The sequence below is a fragment of the Clarias gariepinus genome, chromosome 4 (genome assembly GCF_024256425.1).
Source record: "Clarias gariepinus isolate MV-2021 ecotype Netherlands chromosome 4, CGAR_prim_01v2, whole genome shotgun sequence".
In the NCBI taxonomy this organism is placed as follows: Eukaryota; Metazoa; Chordata; class Actinopteri; order Siluriformes; family Clariidae; genus Clarias; species Clarias gariepinus.
Window position 1 is genome coordinate 15,562,699 of NC_071103.1, and position 21,004 is coordinate 15,583,702.

General features: G+C 37.1%; 2 protein-coding genes across 5 annotated transcripts in view; one reads left to right on the forward strand and one right to left on the reverse strand.

Annotated features, from left to right (window-relative positions):
- Nucleotides 1–1,574, reverse strand: part of fhod3b (formin homology 2 domain containing 3b) — a 124,013-nt gene extending 122,439 nt beyond the window's left edge. For all 4 annotated transcript variants that reach the window (XM_053494384.1, XM_053494386.1, XM_053494385.1 and 1 more), the window contains exon 1: nucleotides 1,057–1,574. In XM_053494384.1, coding sequence (XP_053350359.1) covers nucleotides 1,057–1,221 — 165 coding nt within the window. In that variant the 5' untranslated portion in view covers nucleotides 1,222–1,574. The remainder of the gene's footprint in view (nucleotides 1–1,056) is intronic.
- An 8,765-nt stretch (nucleotides 1,575–10,339) lies between these two features.
- On the forward strand, nucleotides 10,340–20,564 carry slc6a19b (solute carrier family 6 member 19b). Its single transcript, XM_053495326.1, has 12 exons — nucleotides 10,340–10,708; nucleotides 14,183–14,323; nucleotides 14,458–14,595; nucleotides 14,817–14,998; nucleotides 15,781–15,891; nucleotides 16,037–16,149; nucleotides 16,245–16,373; nucleotides 16,465–16,621; nucleotides 16,716–16,920; nucleotides 17,033–17,192; nucleotides 17,418–17,580; nucleotides 17,852–20,564. The coding sequence occupies exons 1-12, from the start codon at nucleotides 10,510–10,512 to the stop codon at nucleotides 17,996–17,998; spliced, it is 1,845 nt and encodes a 614-aa protein (XP_053351301.1). The 5' UTR covers nucleotides 10,340–10,509; the 3' UTR covers nucleotides 17,999–20,564.
- The last annotated feature ends 440 nt before the right edge of the window (nucleotides 20,565–21,004 follow it).

Sequence of the window (21,004 nt, forward strand, 5' to 3'; positions counted from 1 at the left end):
AGACCCAAAGTGATGCTCTATAATGATTGTAAACAGCTGAGTTGTACTTGTGTGCACGTCATGCTCCTAGTAAGGTCTGTCTACCAACCTGGACAGCATTAATAGAGACAATGACAGCTGAAGATTCCTAAACGTGCGGACATCACATACTTCTACCACCCAAGCATGGCCCTCAGCTGCCGAGCATTCCACATGGCCACAACAGCACCACTCCTAAACCCGGCTCACGAAATAATTCTTTGTTTATGTGCTGAAAATGGTCTAGAATGGGGCTGCAGTCAGAGAGTGCAGAGAGTGGTTTGGATACGAGTAGAGGTATTCTCTTCTGTGTGCTGAAACCTTGGGCTATTTCGATATTTTTATTTCAGGTTGCACAGCCTAAAAAGACAATAGAATGCTACAGAACGAATATCTAAAAAAAGAGATTTCCCAAATTAAAATGGAAAAAATTTCTAATGGGGTTATAATTGGTAATTTGATATGGGTAGGAGCATTTCAGCAATAAATGGTGTGAGACCATAACTTATGCACAACACCTGGTAATGCATGAGAGCTGCACAATATATAGTTAATAAATAATCCCTAGATAATGTACAGTAATATAGGTAGGCGACACTGATGGTCACCATGAAATATGCCTGTAAGTCTATGAACAAAACACATCACGATGAAAAGTATTTCTGTAGGTGTTTTGATGACTCATGGCATCCAAAATAAATAAATAAATAAATAAATAAATAAATCCAAAATAAAAAAGACATGGAAACAATTTTAGCCTAAATCTTAAACCCTGTCTCATAAAGGGTGTTGTGGTAATATAGAAATTACAATGCATATAGTAAAATATATATCTATGTGGCACTGTGATGATATCCAGGATGAAGTCAGACTGCAGCATCTGCAGTGCCCCCCCCCCCCCCACCTTTCAGCACCTTCAGCTCTACATACATCATATTCTTTCTCCCATCTTATCTCCAGACGCTTTTAGTTTCTATTCTGAGATTATTCTCAAGACGAGAGCAAACAGATTCTCTGATGCTCCGTGCGTGCGATTACCTTCTGCGGCGCTTTCAGGAGTCGGTGCACTCCGGCGAGCTGGTTGATGAGCGGTATGTCCTCTCTGAAGGTGAACAGCGGTGGACGGGTAGGCTCCGGGAAATTGGTGCTGTTAAACGGATCGGTGTCGTCTAGAAACTGCACCCTGCACACAAACGTAGCCATAGTAGCCTACATCCATGCAAGGAGGCTTAGGAGTAAGTCCGCAAGTCTAGGGAGGGAGGGAGAGGGGGAGAAGTCTTCCTCGCAGTGCGCCTTTACAGCGGCTCGCAATAGGAAAGCATGAGTCAGTCAGGCGCGCGCTGCTGTCAGTTCGCCGCGAGCTCCGCGCGCCGTCCCGTCATATACGCGCCGCAGGGATGGAACCCGTTTAAAAAAAAAAAAAAAAAAAGTCAATACACAAAGCTAAACATTTAAAAACGCATATATATCACGACCCTCTGTGCTCCCTGTTGGGTCTCAATGAGCGGTTTAGTGTCCCGCAAGAAGCGGGGTGTCTGAGCACATAGCGTTGAGACGAGCTGCGGAGAACTGCTGCTGGAGTTTCTGACTCCGTCCGGCTCAGGCCATCCAGCGCACGCACTCATAGCACTACACTGACTGAGCATGCGCGTCCCCTTGTGGCGGTGCAGGATTTATTTTTTTTTTTCAGCAAGTCAGTAGCAGCATCAATCTCTGTTTGGGATTTCGTAATGAATTTAAAACTAATGGTTTGGTCCTGTAGATCACATTGTTTTTTTTCTCCTTTTTTTGTCAGAAGAAGACGGAATACGGAATACGGGCTAAATGCTTTTATGGCGTGAGCAGTTTTGAGGAAAAGTCTCATATAAATTACCTCCAGATCATTTAAATACATTATTATGCTGGTTGCTCTCCAGCTGTTTGTCAGTATCAGGGTACGAGGAAGCTTGTAGATGTCTTAATGCACAAAAGCCCAAACTAAATACATACTTTGGACCCATTTCTTTCTTTCTTTATTTGCTACCTTGTTTGTTTGTTGGATGTAAATGTATTAATATTGCCCAAATCATAATAAAAAAGCATATTCATGAAAAGATGTTCAGTTTACACAGTTCTATCATTTTGATCATTAGAACGCAAGTTTATTATTTTGTTTCTATGCACACTGAAAGTTTTTTTTATGCAATGTTATATCCCTTTCTCATTACATGGATAATTTAAGTTTTAATGTACGTGGCTTTTTACATAAAAATAATGTACAATAGTAATATAACATGCAATTGAAAAAAATGAAACCATGTGCTCTAAATGTGAAAAATAAAAATTAGTGTCCTATAGTACAAAGGTTTAATGAAGCCCCCGTAATACCGACAGCTGCACGGGTTTGAATAGCGCCGCCTGTTGCCCAACATCCAGTTATGAACAGTTGAAGCATGAAAAAGCATCGCCTTTAAAGGATATTCAGTTTACACATTGCCTGTAACCAAAGAAACAATGCATATTTGATATATATGAACCAATTTAAAATACGCTTTCTAAAATGCAGTCTCACTCTTTGTTTTTTTTTTTAATTTAATTTAAAAGTGTTTTTTTTATTTTGACTATTATGGCTTACAGCTTATGAAATAAAATCTAGTATCTTAGAATTTTAAAATATGTTAGAATATTTCATTTTCAGTTTGAGGTAATTACTATTCATACATTACCTATTCATCCATCTAGGGACCTCCCATTAACACTTACCCACACGTTCACACACTATGGGCAATTTAGGAATGCCAATTAGCCTAATCCGCATGTCCCTGGATTAATGAAGGAAACCAGAGCACCCAGAGGAAACCCACCAAGCATGGGGAGAACATCCAAACTTCATGTACACAAACCTTATGTGGGATCTGGAGGTGACAGTGGTGACAGTGCAAACCATTAAGCCACTATTCCGCCATTCATACATACTATGTACAGTGAAACCTCGGATTGCGAGTACCGTGGTTTTGCAAGACAAGCAAAGATTTTTAATACATTTTGACTTGGAAAGCGAACAAGTCTTGGTTTACGAGTACCGAGTATCATTTATCACGCATGCCCTTCTTGTTTTGACGCTGAGCACAACTAAACCAACTTTTTTTTCTCTCTTGTGCTGTGGGTAATCATCTCCCCTGCTGGGTCTTAGTGCGCATCTCTTACTGGTATAATCAACATCTGTGCAGGTGTGTACTGTTTACTATAACACTGTGATCACGTGTGTGCATGTAAAACATATTTCATGTTGTGTCTGTATGTGTGCGTACAGCGCACGTGTAAAGCAAAAGCAAGTCTCATTAGAGAGGTTAAAAATCCATTTTGTCTCTGCTCAAGGCTTAGCCTGCTCTTTGCCTGCCACACACACACACACAGACACACACACACACACAGACCCCTCCTACTTTTGCTTTCACAGACACACAGACACACACACTTTAGACTTACACACACACACACACACACACACACATGGAAACACTTATCTGACAGGATTTATTTTATCTTTTTTTAAAAGTAAAGTGCAGGTTAATTTGGTATATCTTTACTTAATATTTTGTGTTAATTATTTTTATGTATTAATTTTTTTGGACTGTGGAACGAATAATTTTCATTTCCATTATTTCTTATGGAAAAATTTTTGGTTTACGAGTGTTTTGGAATACAAACCCGCTTCGGAAGCGAATTATGCTCATAATCCAAGGTTCCACTGTATTTCTCTTGTTCAGTACATGCACAGGGAGTACTGCTGCCTTAACAGCTGTCCAGAACAGGAGTTTTCAACCCTCTTCAATGCACATTTTAATGTTTTCTCTGCCACACACACAATTGTTTCTATTTCGTAAAGTATGTTAATTAACCAATTACAGTGGAACCTTGGATTGCGAGTAACTTGGTCGGCGATCGTTTTGCAAGATGATCAAAAATCAACTTTAACTTAATAAACGAGCAAGGCCAATGACTATCACGTGTTTTCTCCGAACCAGCCGACCGCATCTTTTAGAACTGTTCACTCACACACGCACTGTTGGGGGCGGCGTAACACACTCGGAGGACAGTGCTATCCGCTCCTTCCGCTTGTGTGAGCTCACAGATGCCCCTGATTGGCTGTAGAGTCGTGATTAATGTGGGAGCACAAGTACCTCTCATCCCGCCCCTCTGAGAAAGCTCGGCCCATCAGCTCTCTCTAGACCAAACCTCTAGACCTGTGAGAGGTTACAGCATCACCCAGGAATCGAACTTGCGATCTCTGGATGATAGGGTGACCACTGTACCACTCGGAGGCCCAAGTGCAGGATAATTTGTTTTATTTTTACTTTTACTTTTTATTTTGTATACATTTTTTATATGAATATTTTTGAGTTGTGGAACAAATCAGTTTTGAAAGTTTTAAGTCATTATTTCTCGTGGGGAAATTCGCTTTGATAAACGGGTGCTTTAATGTACAACCACGGTTCCGTAAAGAATTATGCTCGCAATCCAAAGTTTAACTGTACTTAAATCAGGTGTGCTGAGCATTTGGAACCATTGCTACAGAAGATGATTACTGACACCATTCACCAGGAGAGTAGCTAGAGGAAATCAGCATTTATGGGGTGACTGTTCAAAGTGTTATATCGAAGCATATTCATGGAAAGATTCCTGTAAAGAAAATCTGTGGTGAAAAATGGTGCACAGGCAACAGGGATTTAAAAAAATATATTGTGTGTGAAAATAAATTAAGACTACTTATTTATTCTAAAGTGCTTTTTATGAGATAAAAATATTCTCTTTAACATTAATATAATTATTAGATACGAGTTACCCTTTAAAAAGGTAAACAACAAGAAATACACCAATCTAACTGTCAGATTCCATAACATGTAAATTAAATGATCTCACCTGTTAAAATTACACATGTACAAATGCGCGGGATTCTTTTTAAGCGGTCAACAACAAATCCGGCCACTAGGCGGCGACGTCGTGCAGGCAATCAAGTGAAATGAGCCGCACCTGTTCGAGACTCTTTATAAGCTTCTCTGCTAGCACTGTGCAGGGTGTGAGAGCGACTACACGCGCCTCCGGAAGCCGCAGGAAATGTTTGAGAAGAAAATATTTTGAGAAGGAAAAAAGTTTGAAGAGATAAAATACAAAGAAATGTTTGAAAAGATATTTGAACCGAGAGTCGATAGTTGGTAATGAAGATATATTTGAAAAGTTGCAGCAAAGAATTTCTTTTTTTTTTTTTTTACAGGACTAGGCTGATAGCCTGACCCTCCTTCATTGTAATGTAGACTTTGGAACTGGCCACAGCAGAGTAATTCTGTATGGAGCATGGGTTTAAGTGCCTCAACAGGGGCAGCATAATTGTGGGGCTTGAACCCCCAACTCTCTGGTTAGCAACCTAGAGCCTCACCCACCTGAGCCACAACTGTCCTCTCAGCACCATTGTCTTATAAATACTAAACTCGTCCTACCTTGGGGGGGGGGTCTTCCCCTGGTCTCAGAAATTATCCCGTTGCTCTCTGTTGAGTGTATGCATGCCTTTCACTTTAAATCAGCGTTCAATTCCTATAACTAGTGATGGTTAGATAAATCTTTATAAATCTCTGAAGGCTTCCAGCCAATTGGTTCACAAAAGGGTTCATTTCTCGAGGCTTCATTTGCACACAGACCCCCCCTACTGGCCAAAGAATGTAAGACGAGCTGATGTGTTCGTAGTCATTTTACCAGTACTGTATGTGAGCCTCTCAAAGCTGTCTTGCCCTACTGTAGGTATAATATAATAGCCCATTTAAACAATCTGTTGTTGTCGCTTCTATTATAGTGCTTGTTTGTAAATAGTGTGTAAGATTTTCGTGCCCGTTACATTCTGATCAATGTTTTATGGTACCTAAGTAACCCTCCTCCATTACATTAATATTTCATAATTTCTGTCATATGAGACAAATTGACAGTGATGTTTTCCAACTGGGGCAATTTTACTAATGAAAGATGAAATAATAATAATAATAAGACATTATAGGTGCTTAGTAGATGTGAGTCTGGCAGGATGTGATTAACTCTTTTCAAACTGTGGCAGTGTAACTGTGCTTGTGCAACTGGTGGTCGTGGTGGTGGGGGCACTTATTATATTCATTATACTGTATATTTAAAAACAATGTTACCCATGAATTGGGCATAGATTCCTTGCGTTTATATAAATAAAAAAATGTTTTTCGCACAGATACAAAACAAGACAGGAAACACAAACAACACAGCAATTCGTCTTCCAAAATCCTCGTAAGAATCTTCTCCATTCCTTTCAGGAACGAACAGACCTTGCTTAGTGTTGTATTAACAGCGATAAGTTTAGCAATGGAGCAGAGCCCCCAAACCCCTCCCCCAAGTCCTTCATGGGAAGTCTATTAATGAGAGACTTCTCATTAATGTTTAGGACTTGGCCTGTATCTCTAGGCTATGTCTAGGTTGGAAACCTATTTGTTTAGTCATGCATTGTTTTCATCAGCTTCACTCATGGGTCAAGATACTGATCTGTGGTTGCCATGTGTGGCTTTGTAAGCCTCTACCCGGTATACACTTTCTACCAACAATGCTGTCATCATCTAAAATAAATAAATAAAGTCCTCATTCATCCAGTACTCTGACTCACAGTATGTTCATGTCAGACATTTGGTGTCTTTAATTTCCGTACTACTTTCCCGCCATATGACTGTATTTTGTGATCATCCATCGAGTATAACTTAAAAGAAAATGATTCCCTATTCAGTCTGTTTCTTTTTTTATATACTTATGTACAATGCTTAGAAAATGTACTTTAATAGAGTTATATATAAAATTTAATTTTTTAATAATGATTTATATCATACACATTAGTGCTGTTGTCAACACTATTACTCTTGTCACTTCTTAAATAATAATGTTAGAACCAAATAAAAAAAAAAGTGGGAATTTTTAGACTGATGCGTAAGGGGTTACAAATTGGAAAAAAATGAGGAAATAATTGTAATTATTCCCACACTATTTTAAGGTAGTCAACATGTTTTTCTCAACAAGTAGACTTGTAATGGTGCACAATTACCCATATGTGGCATTTAAGTTGCAATGTAAGTAACTAAAGAATACTGAATTTATTGAATAACAAAAAGAAATGAAAGAAATGCATTCAGAATATGTAACTTAAACCATGAACCATAAAAAGAGGGACTGGTAAAAGTGGGAAATGGTGTTTAAATGTCAGTGCGTGAGAGGATGTGCTGTGGTATGTGGCCTCAAAATGTCTGTGACATTATATAAACGTGTGATTTTAATAATGAACAAGTTGACAAAGCAGAGAAAACTTACCCTTATCCCACCAACTTAATTTACGACTTTTACTGTTTACCTTGTCTGATTTAAACACACAGCTGGGTGTGTGTGTGTGGTCCCCGTTCACATGGCCCATGGCAGGCTACATCACTTCAGCTCACAGCCACCACAGCTGTTTGCAGGTTTAATCTTTTGTCTTTTGTCTCTGTTGCTTTGACTCCCAACATAAATGACCCAAAGCAGGAAAAGGGTGATTTTTATAATGGGGGCCTTTAATGCAAACATTGACTTGGATAGGATCCGGTTTGAAGTCCTTTGAGTGCTGCCAGAGTAGTAGATTACAGTGCCTCCAGCTGATACTTCACCTGTGAACCATTTTATGGCATTGCATAAAAAAGAAATCATAAACAAAAGTAATTAAGCTTAACAATCCAACATTTGACAATAATATTAATCTGCTGCGATGTGAAACATTTTCATGTAATAGCCTGTGATGAACACGTGACCAACAATGTTTAGAATCTTTAATTAAAAAAATATTTTTAAATGTATGCACACATCAGTGTTAATATTTTTAGACAAAAGTATGTTTAAAACACCAATCTATCACTTGCAGAAAAGTTTTATAATTAATTTAAATCTAAAGAATCATTAGTTACAGTATAGTAACTTATGAATGTAATGTAAAATAATCCATTATTTATTGCTTTTATATATTTTTGTGACATTTTGTTATAATTTAAGGAAGTAGGAAGGACATGTTTCTGATTTTTTTTTTTTTTTTCATGAAACCAGTATAATACTCTGACTCTGATAATGTACTGCTAAAATTCTTCTTTGGAAGGTCTGCCAAGTTGTAATATCGTACTGATAACTAGATGACTGGAACTGGAGCCATATAAATTATGGGTGTGGAAATGCATTTCGGGGACATTAGAATGTACATTCTAATAAACATTGATAAACAAGAACAAGGTTAAATATAGAAAATCTATTGAACATTTTTTGTCTGGACAAACTTGCTTAGGACATTTATAAACCCACATATTTAGAGCCATCTCACCTATGTTATCAACATTTTCATCAAGTTTCCAGTAGACTTGTATGACGACATGCTACTAACCTTTAGACACTGTGATAAAATCTCGCAATATCTTCCCAATCTGATTGGTCCTCTTGATTATCAGTAAAGCTATCATAACTGATAAAGAACAGCATGATCATAGTATAGTTAATACGATATGTTGAACTATATGGTTTTGGATTGTACCAGCCCTGTACAATGTTCCATTTTTACCATTTTTAATGCAAGACATAACTGTACTGTATATTTCAATTCCTATTAGTTTCAGTGTAATTCTTGAATAAGCTTTTAAATGTGTTTTAGCTAAAACCACTGACATGCTAATAAGTGTTATGAATTGTGCATACTGAATATGGTGGTGTATGTTTTTATGATTTGCAAAAGCATAATGTAAATGTCCTTAAATGTCCATGAACTCTGAGGATCTAATAATTAAAACTGCACATCTTGACAAATCTGCAGTTAGTTTACTGATTTGAGATTCTTGTCCTTACTTGTCTTTATGAACTCCTTTATCTTCAGTAGGTACTTTATCTAGGGAACCTAATCTCAGGATCAAACCAAGGACCCTGGAGTTATGAATTGTCAAGGCTACCTGTGGTAAAATCTCCCACCCTATCTATGCAGTCTGTGATGGAAATACGTACGTACGTATATAGTAATACATTTGTATCATCTGTTGGTGCTTTAATGCAACAAACTAAAAATTTAGTAAATAAAACCAGATGTCTGTCATGGCAAAACTTTTTTGTTAGTCCTTTTTTTCCCTTATTACCCACATATCAATAGAGCAGCTTTTATAATACTGTATATACCATAAGGAAAATATGAAAACATAAACTGATCTCCATATGTGCTTGTTAAATGTCCATGATTCTTTATTTCAATTTTTAGTCCCATTTGCTATTATAATAACCTCCACTTATTTGGGAAGGCTTTCCACTAGACATTGGACGTGCCAGTGGGATTTGTGTTTATTCAGCCACATGAGCATGAATGAGGTCAGACACTGGTGTTGGGTGAGTAGGCCTGGAGCACAGTCAGCATTCCCAAAGGTGTTGAGGTCAAGACAATGTCTTCATGGACTTCCGATTTTATGGCACCAATTGGTGAAGACTTAGTTATGGTGTGGTGTTAAGGTGTCCACAAACTTTGGTATAAGTGCAAATCTTCCAAATTTTGTTGTAAATTAAAGCAAAATGGGAAATAATAAGGGGACCATACCATTTCTCTGTTAGCAATTATAGAAAACACAAAGCAGTTTTTAAAATAATCTTTTTCTTATTAAAAAACATTTTATGTCAAAATTAAGCAATTCTTATAATTATAACTTGGCAAAAAAAATGCTAAAGTGTGAGGAATCCTTATTGTTTCCAACACCAAATAAAACCTGTAGACTGTGGGCCTAAACCAATGCCTGATATAAAGAGTTGGATTGCAAGCAGCACACAGGTAATGTTTGTTCTTCCTTTTCAAACAGAATACTGTCATTCTGGATAGTTAATGCTGTTCTCTTTATTTTCTCCTTTCTATCATGTGCCTCATTCACATGAGTAATATGGACATCAAATCACAAATCCCATTCAAAGTTAGCTGAAATGACATAAGGAGTATTATGCTTATTAACAATTTGTGATATGTGTGTGTGAGTGTGTGTGTGTGTGTGTGTGTGTGTGTGTGTCATCATAAGTGCATAAAGTGTCCTCACAAATGGCTTGGATGTCAGACCTTGTTAAGGGTTGCTCCTCAATGGATATAAAGATTCATATCTTCATTTGTTAACCATTTGAACCATTAAGTAGGTGTGTGCAAAAGTGTGTGTGCAGGTGTGTATGACATTAATAATTGTCATACATCAGGCTCAGTCAGGTGTTTTTTTTTTTTTTCTTCTTACTCTTATCTAGCTGACACGACTCTTTCCCATTATGCTGGTAACATACACGTGCCCTGGGCTGATGCTAAAGTTCACCATATAAATTCAGCTTTCTCAAAGAAGACTGCCCTATTACTTGTAGTCCCCCATAGCACTATTTTATATTCATACCAGCTACCAGCCAGAAATTAATGAAAACCAGGATCTATATTGAGTCACCTGGACCATGAAGCTGAAGATCCCTAACCCGGGCCTGGATGATCGGATCCTGAGCCACGAGCAACTGGAGCTGCTGGAAGTCGAGGAAGCAGGGGATAGGCCTAAATGGGACAACAAAGCCCAGTATATGCTAACATGTGTGGGTTTCTGCGTGGGGCTCGGAAACGTCTGGCGCTTCCCCTACCTGTGTCAGAGCCATGGGGGAGGTGAGGAAATACCTGTTAACCTTTTTAACATTAATGATTTTAATGAGCTTAATTGGAATGGGCATTCTAGTGGAAACAATTCTGAGGTATAGATAAACAGACCTTTTTGTTATATTTGACTTGTGGTACTGTAAGACAAGCAAAGTATTTTACTTCAGTAGCTTGTCACATCTTTAGTTGTACAGGGCGTTCTAATCCAGTTTGTTTTACAGTAAATTGAATACTCCACTTGATTGTGGTTATTTAAATTTCATAATAGTTACTACATGTAGTCTGATTAAACCTTTTCATTTTTGACTGAGTTTGGTCACTTTTTTCTCTAGTCTCTTTAAAACACTATAGTATGTTCAGATTATTAAGAAGGGTCAGAGCGTCTTTGGGGTGTTCTGAAAGATGAACATGTTCAGGTCAATCTATCACATATCTCGCATTTCTCTTTGGCTGCGTCTTCTGACTTTTTGTACTTTAATAGTACAACTGTAATGAGACAGAGTCAAAGATAAGGAACACATAGGTATTTATAATGAGAAGGTTTTTTTTTTTCATATTCACAAAATCCTCAAAGATTCAACAGGGCTAATAAAAAAAGATTTGATTATTGTGTTCTTTTACTACAAGAAAGATACTTACATTAAAAGGCATATGCTAAAAATATTCCTTTAACTAGATGTGCCCACGACTTTGTTCATGTGAATTTTAATTGCACAAACAAGCGCGTTTTCAAAAATGTAAAATGCTATCTGTTGAATTTTGATTTCATAATTTTTTCAAGGTCAATTTGTTGATAAGGTTTATAAGGTTAAGATAGGGTTTTCCATTTAAATTTTAAATGAGCGTACCTTCTCTTTCTGTGGGCCAATTGCGATGAAACAAAACCTAGCTCGGACAAATACACCTGTGAAAACCCAATTTTTTTCACAATCAGACCTTGATGTCTTTTTAATGTAAAGATACACCAACTTTACAGTTTTATTATATTAATAGATGACAAAGGCTCAATGGCATAAAAAACCTTTTCCCAATGATCCCAATTTTACTGCTATGCAAATAAAAGTCAGATAAGACCGCTAACTGCTCTTGGTGAAGGAGATTTATTTGCGAGACAATCATGGAAAAAGAAAAAAACACAAAAACACTGCTGATGTGTTTTTTTGGGCAGTAAAATTTGCTTTAGGTATTTTGTTGTAATTATGAAGAAATTCAAATGTATGCTACCAGAAGAAAAGCTTTCAGTTGGTTTCTAGTGAGAAGTAGTAGTTCAGCACCGGCACCATCAGTAATACAGAGATTTTTAGACCAACTGATTCTCACTGGTCTTGACTTTAAATAGTGACAGACCAAAAAACACCTCCTACCCTGCTCTGTCTATAAGATATTTCAAAGTTTAACCGATGTTTTGCTTTGATTATTAAATATGCTGAGTTTTACATGGTTACATCCCTCAAACATTAAGCACAAAAAAAGTTAATGCATCACGCTTTCTACAATTGAGAAATTGCCAAAATGCATTGCAGATAAATGATTAATTTTCCTGAGAGTGACACATTTTGTGTGTGTGTGTGTGTGTGTGTGATGTGAATTGATCAAAAATCCATATACCCTGCTACCCTGTTTGCCCAACCATACAGTATGTGGGCAACTTCCCTTTTCACCAAAATGTCAAAACATGTCAGTGGCCCTGCGCCCAAAGTGATCTATAAAGACATGCTTTGCCAAGTTTGGTGTAAGAATACTTAAGTGTCCCCAATCTTAACCTCTTTGATCACTTTTAGGATAAACTTGAATACTTGGTGCATAAAAAAAAACCTATAGCCACTTTCCAAATTCTAGTGGAAGGCCTTTGCAGAAGAGTGGAGGTTAGTATAAACAAAATGAGATATTCAAGCACATATAGGTTTGGTCATGTGCCTACATACATTTGCTCATATAATGTTTTGTCAATGATTTACATCTGTAAGAAATTGTCTAGCACTACTTTACTAGCTCAGCTGCTTTCCTTATATTTTTTACATACCTGATAGGTGCCAGAAGTTACACCCACTTTTAAAGCTTGCTTTTGTGCTTTCTCTTAACCATTAGCCAAGAGTGTTTTAAATCTTCCTGGTACTCGTTCCTTTTATGTAAGATGTACCCCAGCAGTAGCAGGTGGTCTATAAGACTCATTTCTAACTATTGTGTCTAAAAGGTCACAGTAGCCGACTTCTTCATATGTATTAACTGAACTATTATAAAAGATGTGAGAAATGAGTGTCAAGACAAAAGCAACATTGATATATATATATATATATATATATATATATATATATATATATATATATATATATATATATATATATATATATATATATATATATAATATCATGCATTAATATGTTGCTTAAGGTAAATCTGCTTCTCTTTAGTCTGTCATCTAAACATCTTCATAAAACCACACCGCAGTATTGGAGAGAAACACCTTCTCATGTTTCTAAGTGTATGAAACCTTAGTGCCAGATTGTACTGGCTCTGCTTTGTTGTGTTCAGTTTGTTACAGAGTGTGTTGAAAAGGCTGATAAAATGCAATCTCATCTCATAACTTTTCCTTTGACAAAAGAACTCACTCCCACAGCACAGTGTGTAGTCACATGTACTGAATTTGCAACATTGTGGAATTTTGTATTGTCCCTACTTGTGAAATTACACATCAAAAGATATGCAACAGAACACAAATATGGAACAAACAGATTGTGATACAGTGTATCTTCATTAAATATGGAAGGAGTTGGTGGCTCTGTGGCCTGTCAAGTGGAAAACCCAGGGTCGTGTCCCAGCCAGTGCCCTGTGCCCCCTGTGTACCAGCCACTGGGGTCACAGGTCAAGCTTAAAATGGAAGCGTTGAGTTAGGAAGTGGATCAGGAATAAAATGTGTCAAAATTAAATTCATCATGTACTCTACTGCAAATAATCGTTCTCTTTTATTTCTGAGAGCAGGAAAATATGATTCCTTAACATAAATATAATTGATGGGTTTATTGGTATGCATTTATGACATTAATTTTTACTAACTGCCTGGTCATAGTGCTGTGTTTTTATTTATTTATTTATTTATTTATTTATTTATTTATTTTTAACAACATTAGGGTGCTAGTTGGTTTAGGTTTAATTAGAAAGCCCTAATTAAAGCTAAATTCATTAAAAATGTCACAGGCAGGTACATACACAACTTTTTACTTTTGCACTTTGCTGTTTAAATTCAAATGCAGCTACAGATACAAATATTTAGATAATCTAAAAAGAAGTGGCATTGAGCTATACCCCTACCCAGCACCCCACCTAAAAATGCTTGACAAAACTACAGGTATCCATGCCTGGTAATCTTCTTCTTAATGTTAATGTTAACAAGTTAACATGTTTTCAGCTTTTATGTTACATCAGAATAAACACTATTTTAAGTAGTGGCCTTCCTTAGAGCTTTATTCATTTGTCCTCCTTCAGGAGCCTTTATGATTCCCTTCCTGATCCTGCTGGTGTTTGAGGGAGTTCCTCTTCTCCATCTGGAGTTTGCTATTGGACAGCGCCTGAGGAAGGGCAGTGTGGGGGTGTGGAAGACCATTTCCCCTTACATGATAGGAGTAGGTGAGGTGAAATCCATTACCACCTAAAACAACTAACTAAAATCTTTAAATCTTTATCTCACTTCAGAAAAGTTCTCATGTTCTGTCCAGTGGTTGGAAAACTAAATGTAATACAATATGAACTTATTTCCACAGGAATTGCATCCATGTGTGTGTCTCTGTTGGTCAGCCTCTACTACAACACCATAATAGCCTGGGTCATGTGGTACTTCTTTAACTCATTCCAGGACCCGCTACCTTGGGCCAAGTGCCCTATCAATGCAAACAGAACAGGTACCCTAGCCACAAGGCACAAAAAAAAAAAAAATTATAAGTCTGAGTAAAGCAACAAACATTTTTGGTGTGTATGCATGGATATGGATTGCATAAAAACGAAATGTTCTTCATAATGTTCTTCTACATTTGTCAATAGTGCAGTAATATGGCAACCAATATGCTATACTCCAAGCTTGTGCAAGCAAAAGTCACTTACTGTAAACTGAAAACATTGACAGGTTTGGTGTCAGAATGTGAGAAGAGCTCCCCTGTGGATTATTTCTGGTACAGGAAGACACTGGACACAACTGCATCCATAGAGGAAGCCGGAGGCCTGCACTGGTGGATGGTGCTGTGTTTAATTTCAGCCTGGGCTGTACTTTATGTCTGCTGTGTCCGTGGAATAGAGACCACTGGCAAGGTATTATCTTTTTTACGTAACCTGTTGAAGCACAGGATGTACTGATAAGTGCTGGGTGAAAGCTTCAGCAAAATTCTTGTGCCAGAGTAGAGCTGGTAGACCTAACAGCACCCGCTGTTTGTCATATGAGCAGTTATCAGCTGTATCAGTAGCTTTAAAAACAGCCCTGATACAGTGCTATAAAGGTTAAGTGTTGAAGTCTATTCATAAATATAGATTTGTTTGAACATTTAGATCTTATCATGTTTAAGCAAATAAGTATAAACTCATAATAAAGCTCTTATATACTTCAGAAATTCCTTCTATTAAAGAATGTTAAATGGAACAACAAGTTTTTTTTAATTCTTTTAAGTTCTTTTAACTTACTGCATACCATAAAATGTTGCAAGGTTATTATGTAAGAATAATCACTCATAAAGATTTACTACATTCATTCTTTCAAGTTTTTATAGCAGCTAAATCAGAGATGGTAACCTGTTAAATAAATGGAGTCATTTAAATGCATGTAATAAAGCTGCAGATAATAAAGTCATGACTAATAAATGATTATTGCATAATTAACTGACACAATTGTTTTTTTCCCATTTAAATTACACGTCATTATAACCAATCCAAAAATTGTTATACTGCTTTTCTTTTATTCTATGCTTACAAATGCTCCAAATGTAGGGTTCTAGTGGTGAATTGTACTGTACACCATTAGCATAGTTCACAGTGACACTACTTTTATATCTGATATTACTGGAACCTAAACAGGAACCTTTTTTTTTTCTCCTCCAAAGGCAGTATATGTGACCTCCACGTTACCATATGTAGTTCTCACCATTTTCCTTATCAGAGGACTGACTCTGAAAGGCTCCGTTGAGGGAATTAAATTTCTTTTTACACCAGATGTAAGTATAAATTCATAAATAATCATTTAAAATTTACCTTTACAGTCCTGAAGGGCAATTCAACAAATGTTGCAATCACCATGATTTACTGTTCTGCTACATACTATAGTCATGTATACATAATTTAAGTAAACTTTCTGTGTAGCTTAATGAGTTAGCAAACCCATCAACCTGGCTGGATGCAGGTGCTCAAGTATTTTATTCCTTCTCGCTGGCATTTGGTGGCCTCATCTCCTTCTCCAGCTACAACTCAGTACAGTAAGTACAAAAATCATAGCAACTCAGCATATGGTAAATATTAATGACTACCCAGTATTTTGTCCTAAAGCACACAATGTCTGTCTTTCCTTTAGTAACAACTGTGAGCAGGATGCTGTGATCATCTCCACCATTAATGCCTTTACCTCAATTTTTGCTGCAACTGTAATTTACACCATTATTGGTTTCAGAGCTACGGAGAGATTTGACGACTGTATGGCAACGTACGTATTCATGACTTTTTTACTCCTAAAAGCAGGCATCTGTAGATCTATAATTAATTATCTAATGATATATTCTGCATCTGTCCCGCAGAAACATTCTGACTTTACTGAACACATTTGAACTGCCAGAAGCAAACATCACTGAAAGTAACTACGATCAAGTTTTGAAAGAACTTAACACCACATACCCTGATGTCATTCACAATCTAAATCTTGGGACATGTGACTTGAACACATTCCTTAGTGAGGTGAAGCCTTCTCTTCTTTTATATAAAAATAAAATACATTTGTGAATTGCACCTTGATATGACATTTTTCATGCTCTGCTCAATGATTAAACAGGGTGTTGAGGGCACAGGCCTGGCCTTCATTGTCTTCACTGAGGCCATAACTAAGATGCCCTTATCTCCACTGTGGTCCGTCCTTTTCTTTGTCATGCTCTTTTGCCTCGGCCTGTCCTCCATGTTTGGAAATATTGAAGGAGTCCTGGTGCCTTTGCAGGACTTAAATGTCTTCCCTAAACACTGGCCTAAAGAAGTAATCTCAGGTACAGTGTTCAGAAAGATTGAAATGAAAAGATTGTAATGTTTTTTTTTTTTTTGGTAAATGTTATTAGGCCACACATTGGACTGTTTTTTTTTCTTCTTTTGCTGTTTCAGGATTGACTTGTCTGGTGTGTTGTTTTATTGCATTAATATTCGTCCAAGGGTCAGGGAATTACTGGCTGGCACTCTTTGACAATTTCGCTGGTTCCATCCCTCTACTCATTATTGCCTTCTGTGAGATGGTTGGAGTGGTGTATATTTATGGAATCGATAGGTAAGTGAAAGTCACTGATTTTCTCTGACAAAAACAGCTTTTCCATGCCTTTCTTGGACACCATAATTACATACGTTATGATCTTCCATGTCTTGGTATAATGGCTATTGTAATACCTCTGAAATTGTAGCTGTGGGGTAATCAGAGATAAGAACCGTGGTGTGAAAATGACAGTCTTCTTTGGTTAACATTGGTGTATATTGAAGAACACTGCTCTCCCAACAGGTTTAATGAAGACCTGGTCTTCATGATCGGCCACAAACCCAATATTTTCTGGCAGGCCACATGGAGATTTATCAGCCCTCTAATTATGCTCTTCATCTTCCTCTTCTATTTTGTTACCACCATCTCCAAGGAGCTCTTCTACATCGCTTGGGACCCTGACTCGGTAAGGGTATTCAGGAGGCCACATGTGCTAACAGCTGAAAGTATAGCATGATCCAAATTAACATGCATTTGTAAGTTAAATTAACATTCACATGCGAGATAATTCCATGAGCAGCTCTGTAAACATTGTCTACGTTTAAAATTAGTCACTTAACATACATTTTTCAAGAGGGATTTACATGATTTATATTTCTCTTATCAGGAAAGTAATGTTTCGTATACAGCAGTTACTGTAGACTGATTAATCTCTGCTTATCTGTTTTGTCTTGCAGGAAAAATTTCCAACTTTGGAAAAGAAGCCCTACCCTCCATGGATCTATGTAATAATCTTCATATTGGCTGGGATTCCTAGTCTTGCTGTACCTGTCGCTGCTATTATCAGTGCTATACGCAGACGCTGTTGTAAAGTGGATGAATGACTAAATACAGTAAAGGGAAAAACTCATAATATATAATTTAATATAATATTTACAGTTCATTTTGAAATATCAGCATATTGTAAAAAAAAAAGTAAATTTTCTTTTACAAATTACAAATTGACACTGCTCATATATTCTAGATTTATTACATGTAAAGTAAAATATTTCAAGCCTTTTAATTCCAATGATTACACCTTACTGCTCATGAAAACTAGAATTAGAATATTTAGTTTATACATTTTATAATATTCATGCATTATAAATAGCGTGTATCTCTCTAGTTCAGCACACACACAAGAAAGACTGACTTGACAGTTTTCCTAAAGTTGATTATCAACACCGTCCACAAGGAGGGTAAACTACAGAAGGCCCTGTATTGAAACATATTCATGGAAAGTTGACTGGGGGTGGGGGGGGGGGGGGGGGAGTGTGGTAGGAAAATATGCACAAACAACAGGCATGACTGCAAGCTTATGGTAATTATTAAGCAATGTAAATCAAGACCTTGGCGGAACTTCACAATAAGTGGCTGAGGCTAGAGTCAGTGCATCACAAGCCAACATGTACAGCTGTCTACAGAAAAATGGAATACAACTGTTGCGTTCCTATCATCAAGCCACTCATGAACCAGAGATTTCCTAAATGTCAGAAGCGTCTAACATGGACTAAGAAGAAAAAAATATATTTGCATTTCATTTGGAGTACAGAGGACAAATTCAGAGGCAGATAATTAAATTTGCTTGAGAACTAAATTTGAGTGAAGTTTCCACAGTCAGTGATGATTTGGTGTGCCATGTCATCTGCTGGTGTTGCTCCACTGTGTTTTAACAACACCAAAGTCAATGAAACCATCTACCAGGAGATTTGAGAGCACTTCATGCTTCATGCGTCTACAGTACTTACAAGACTGACATGAAGATGCAGATTCCATTTGCAGCAGGAGAGCACCTGGCCCAGTGCCTAAACTACCACGAACTGGTTTGCTGACCATGACTGGGCTTCACTGGCTAGCCAACTCACCTGTCCTGAAGCCCATGGAAAGTCTATGGGATATTGTCAAGAGGAAGTTGAGAAACCTCTGATCCAAGAATACAGACGATTAACCTGGTTTTAGCACTGGCACTCTGCATTGCCTTGTTGCATTGATACAGTAATTCATGCTAAAGTAATCCCTTCCAAGTACAGAGTGCATAAATAAACAACTTTCTGTATTGAATTTTTTTAAGGATCGTGGGAAGTATACTAATATTTTGAGTTGGATTTGGGATTTTTCAGGAGCAATAAGGCATAGTCATTAAAATGAAAACAAAAAGGGTTGAAATGTTTAACTTCACATATGACTATCTAGAACAGGGGTCTCCAAATCTAGTCCTAGAGGGCCAGTGTCCAACACAGTTTGGTGATTCTTCCTCTCAAACACAGCTAATTTAACTAATCTGTTAATTACTACAGTAGGTTCAGTGGGAGTGTTTGGGTGTTGGTGAATTACAAACTGTGCTGGTCACTGGGCCTCCAGGACAGGATTTGGAGACCCCTGAAATAGAATATGAGAGTTATATACAGATCAGCCATAAGATTACAGCACAAAACATTATTCCCAGTATTGGGTAGCTTCCCCTTGTGCTGACTCCACAAGACCTCTGGGGGTGTGCTGTGGTGTCTGGCACCAGGATACTGGCAGCAGATCCTTTGGGTGCTGTGGGTTGTGGGGTGGTTCCTTCATGAATCTGACTGTATTTTGTGTGGTGCATCCTATGGGTGTTCAAATCGATTAGGATATGGGGAGGTTGGAGGCTGGGTTGAAAGGCCTGGACCTTGTGCACATTGACATTTTTGCCAATTTGTGCGGGTCAAAAGTTTGGGCACGCATCTACAGTAATTCCTTCTTTTGTGATTTTTCGTCTACATTCTAGAACAATACTGGAGATTTCGAAAAATATAAAATAACACATATGGCATTAGGTAATAACTAACAGCAACAACAGTCAGCCATTATTTTAAGACACGAAGGTCAGCTGTTCTGAAAATAGTTTTTGCAAGAACAGTATTGTCAAGTGCATTTGCAAAATCCATCAAGCACCAGAATGAAACCGGCTCTCATAAAGACCTTCATAGTAAACCAAGACCAAAACTTACCTCTGCTGCAGAGGAAAAGTAAATTTGGAGTTACCAGCCTCAAAAATCACCAATTAACACCACCTCAGATGCCGTTATGAGGTCTTTACAGAGCATAAGTAGAATACACATCTCAATATCAACTGTTTAAAGAAGATTATTGCATATTTTGTATGGTCTGGAGAAATAAAAAATAGGAAAGACAATGGAATTAGACGTGTGTCCAAACTTTTGACTAGCAGTGTATACAGTATATGAAATATGGTAGGCGTGATTTCCTTTTAAATATAATTATTATTGTAAGAATAATAATCCTGTATCTAGCCATTGTATTAAAATATATTTCCCTGTTTGCAATATTTAAATGAATTAATTACATTTGTAGTCCTTTGTGGTATCATATATATCAGAAGACCTTATTTATTTTTTAACAAACATTTTCCATGTATTATATTTGCATTATGACAATTGTAGTTTTGTTAATTGACATGCTAAGTCATTTTATTTTAATCAACCAATACTTGTTTAAAGCACTTTACATTTATAATTGTATATTGGTGCTGCTTTTTCCCAAATAAGAAAGAATTACTTCTTAAATGGCAATAAATTCTTACTTTTGATATATTTCTGGTACTGAGTAATCAATTTAGTGCTAAGTGTTCTGGTCTGGTTTAAAGGAAAAAAGGCCATAGTTAACATCCCTTGATTCTGAAGTCATGGCAATGAGTAATCTGTTAACCTTTAGATTAGATGCTCTGTACAACCACAGTTTGATCAAATAAACAACTAGGAAGGAGTGTTTTGCTACGGTAACTGTATGTGCTTCCTGACATATCTCAGCAACACTGGAAATGTGCCAGAAACCAAAGGAGTACTATGCTACATAATATG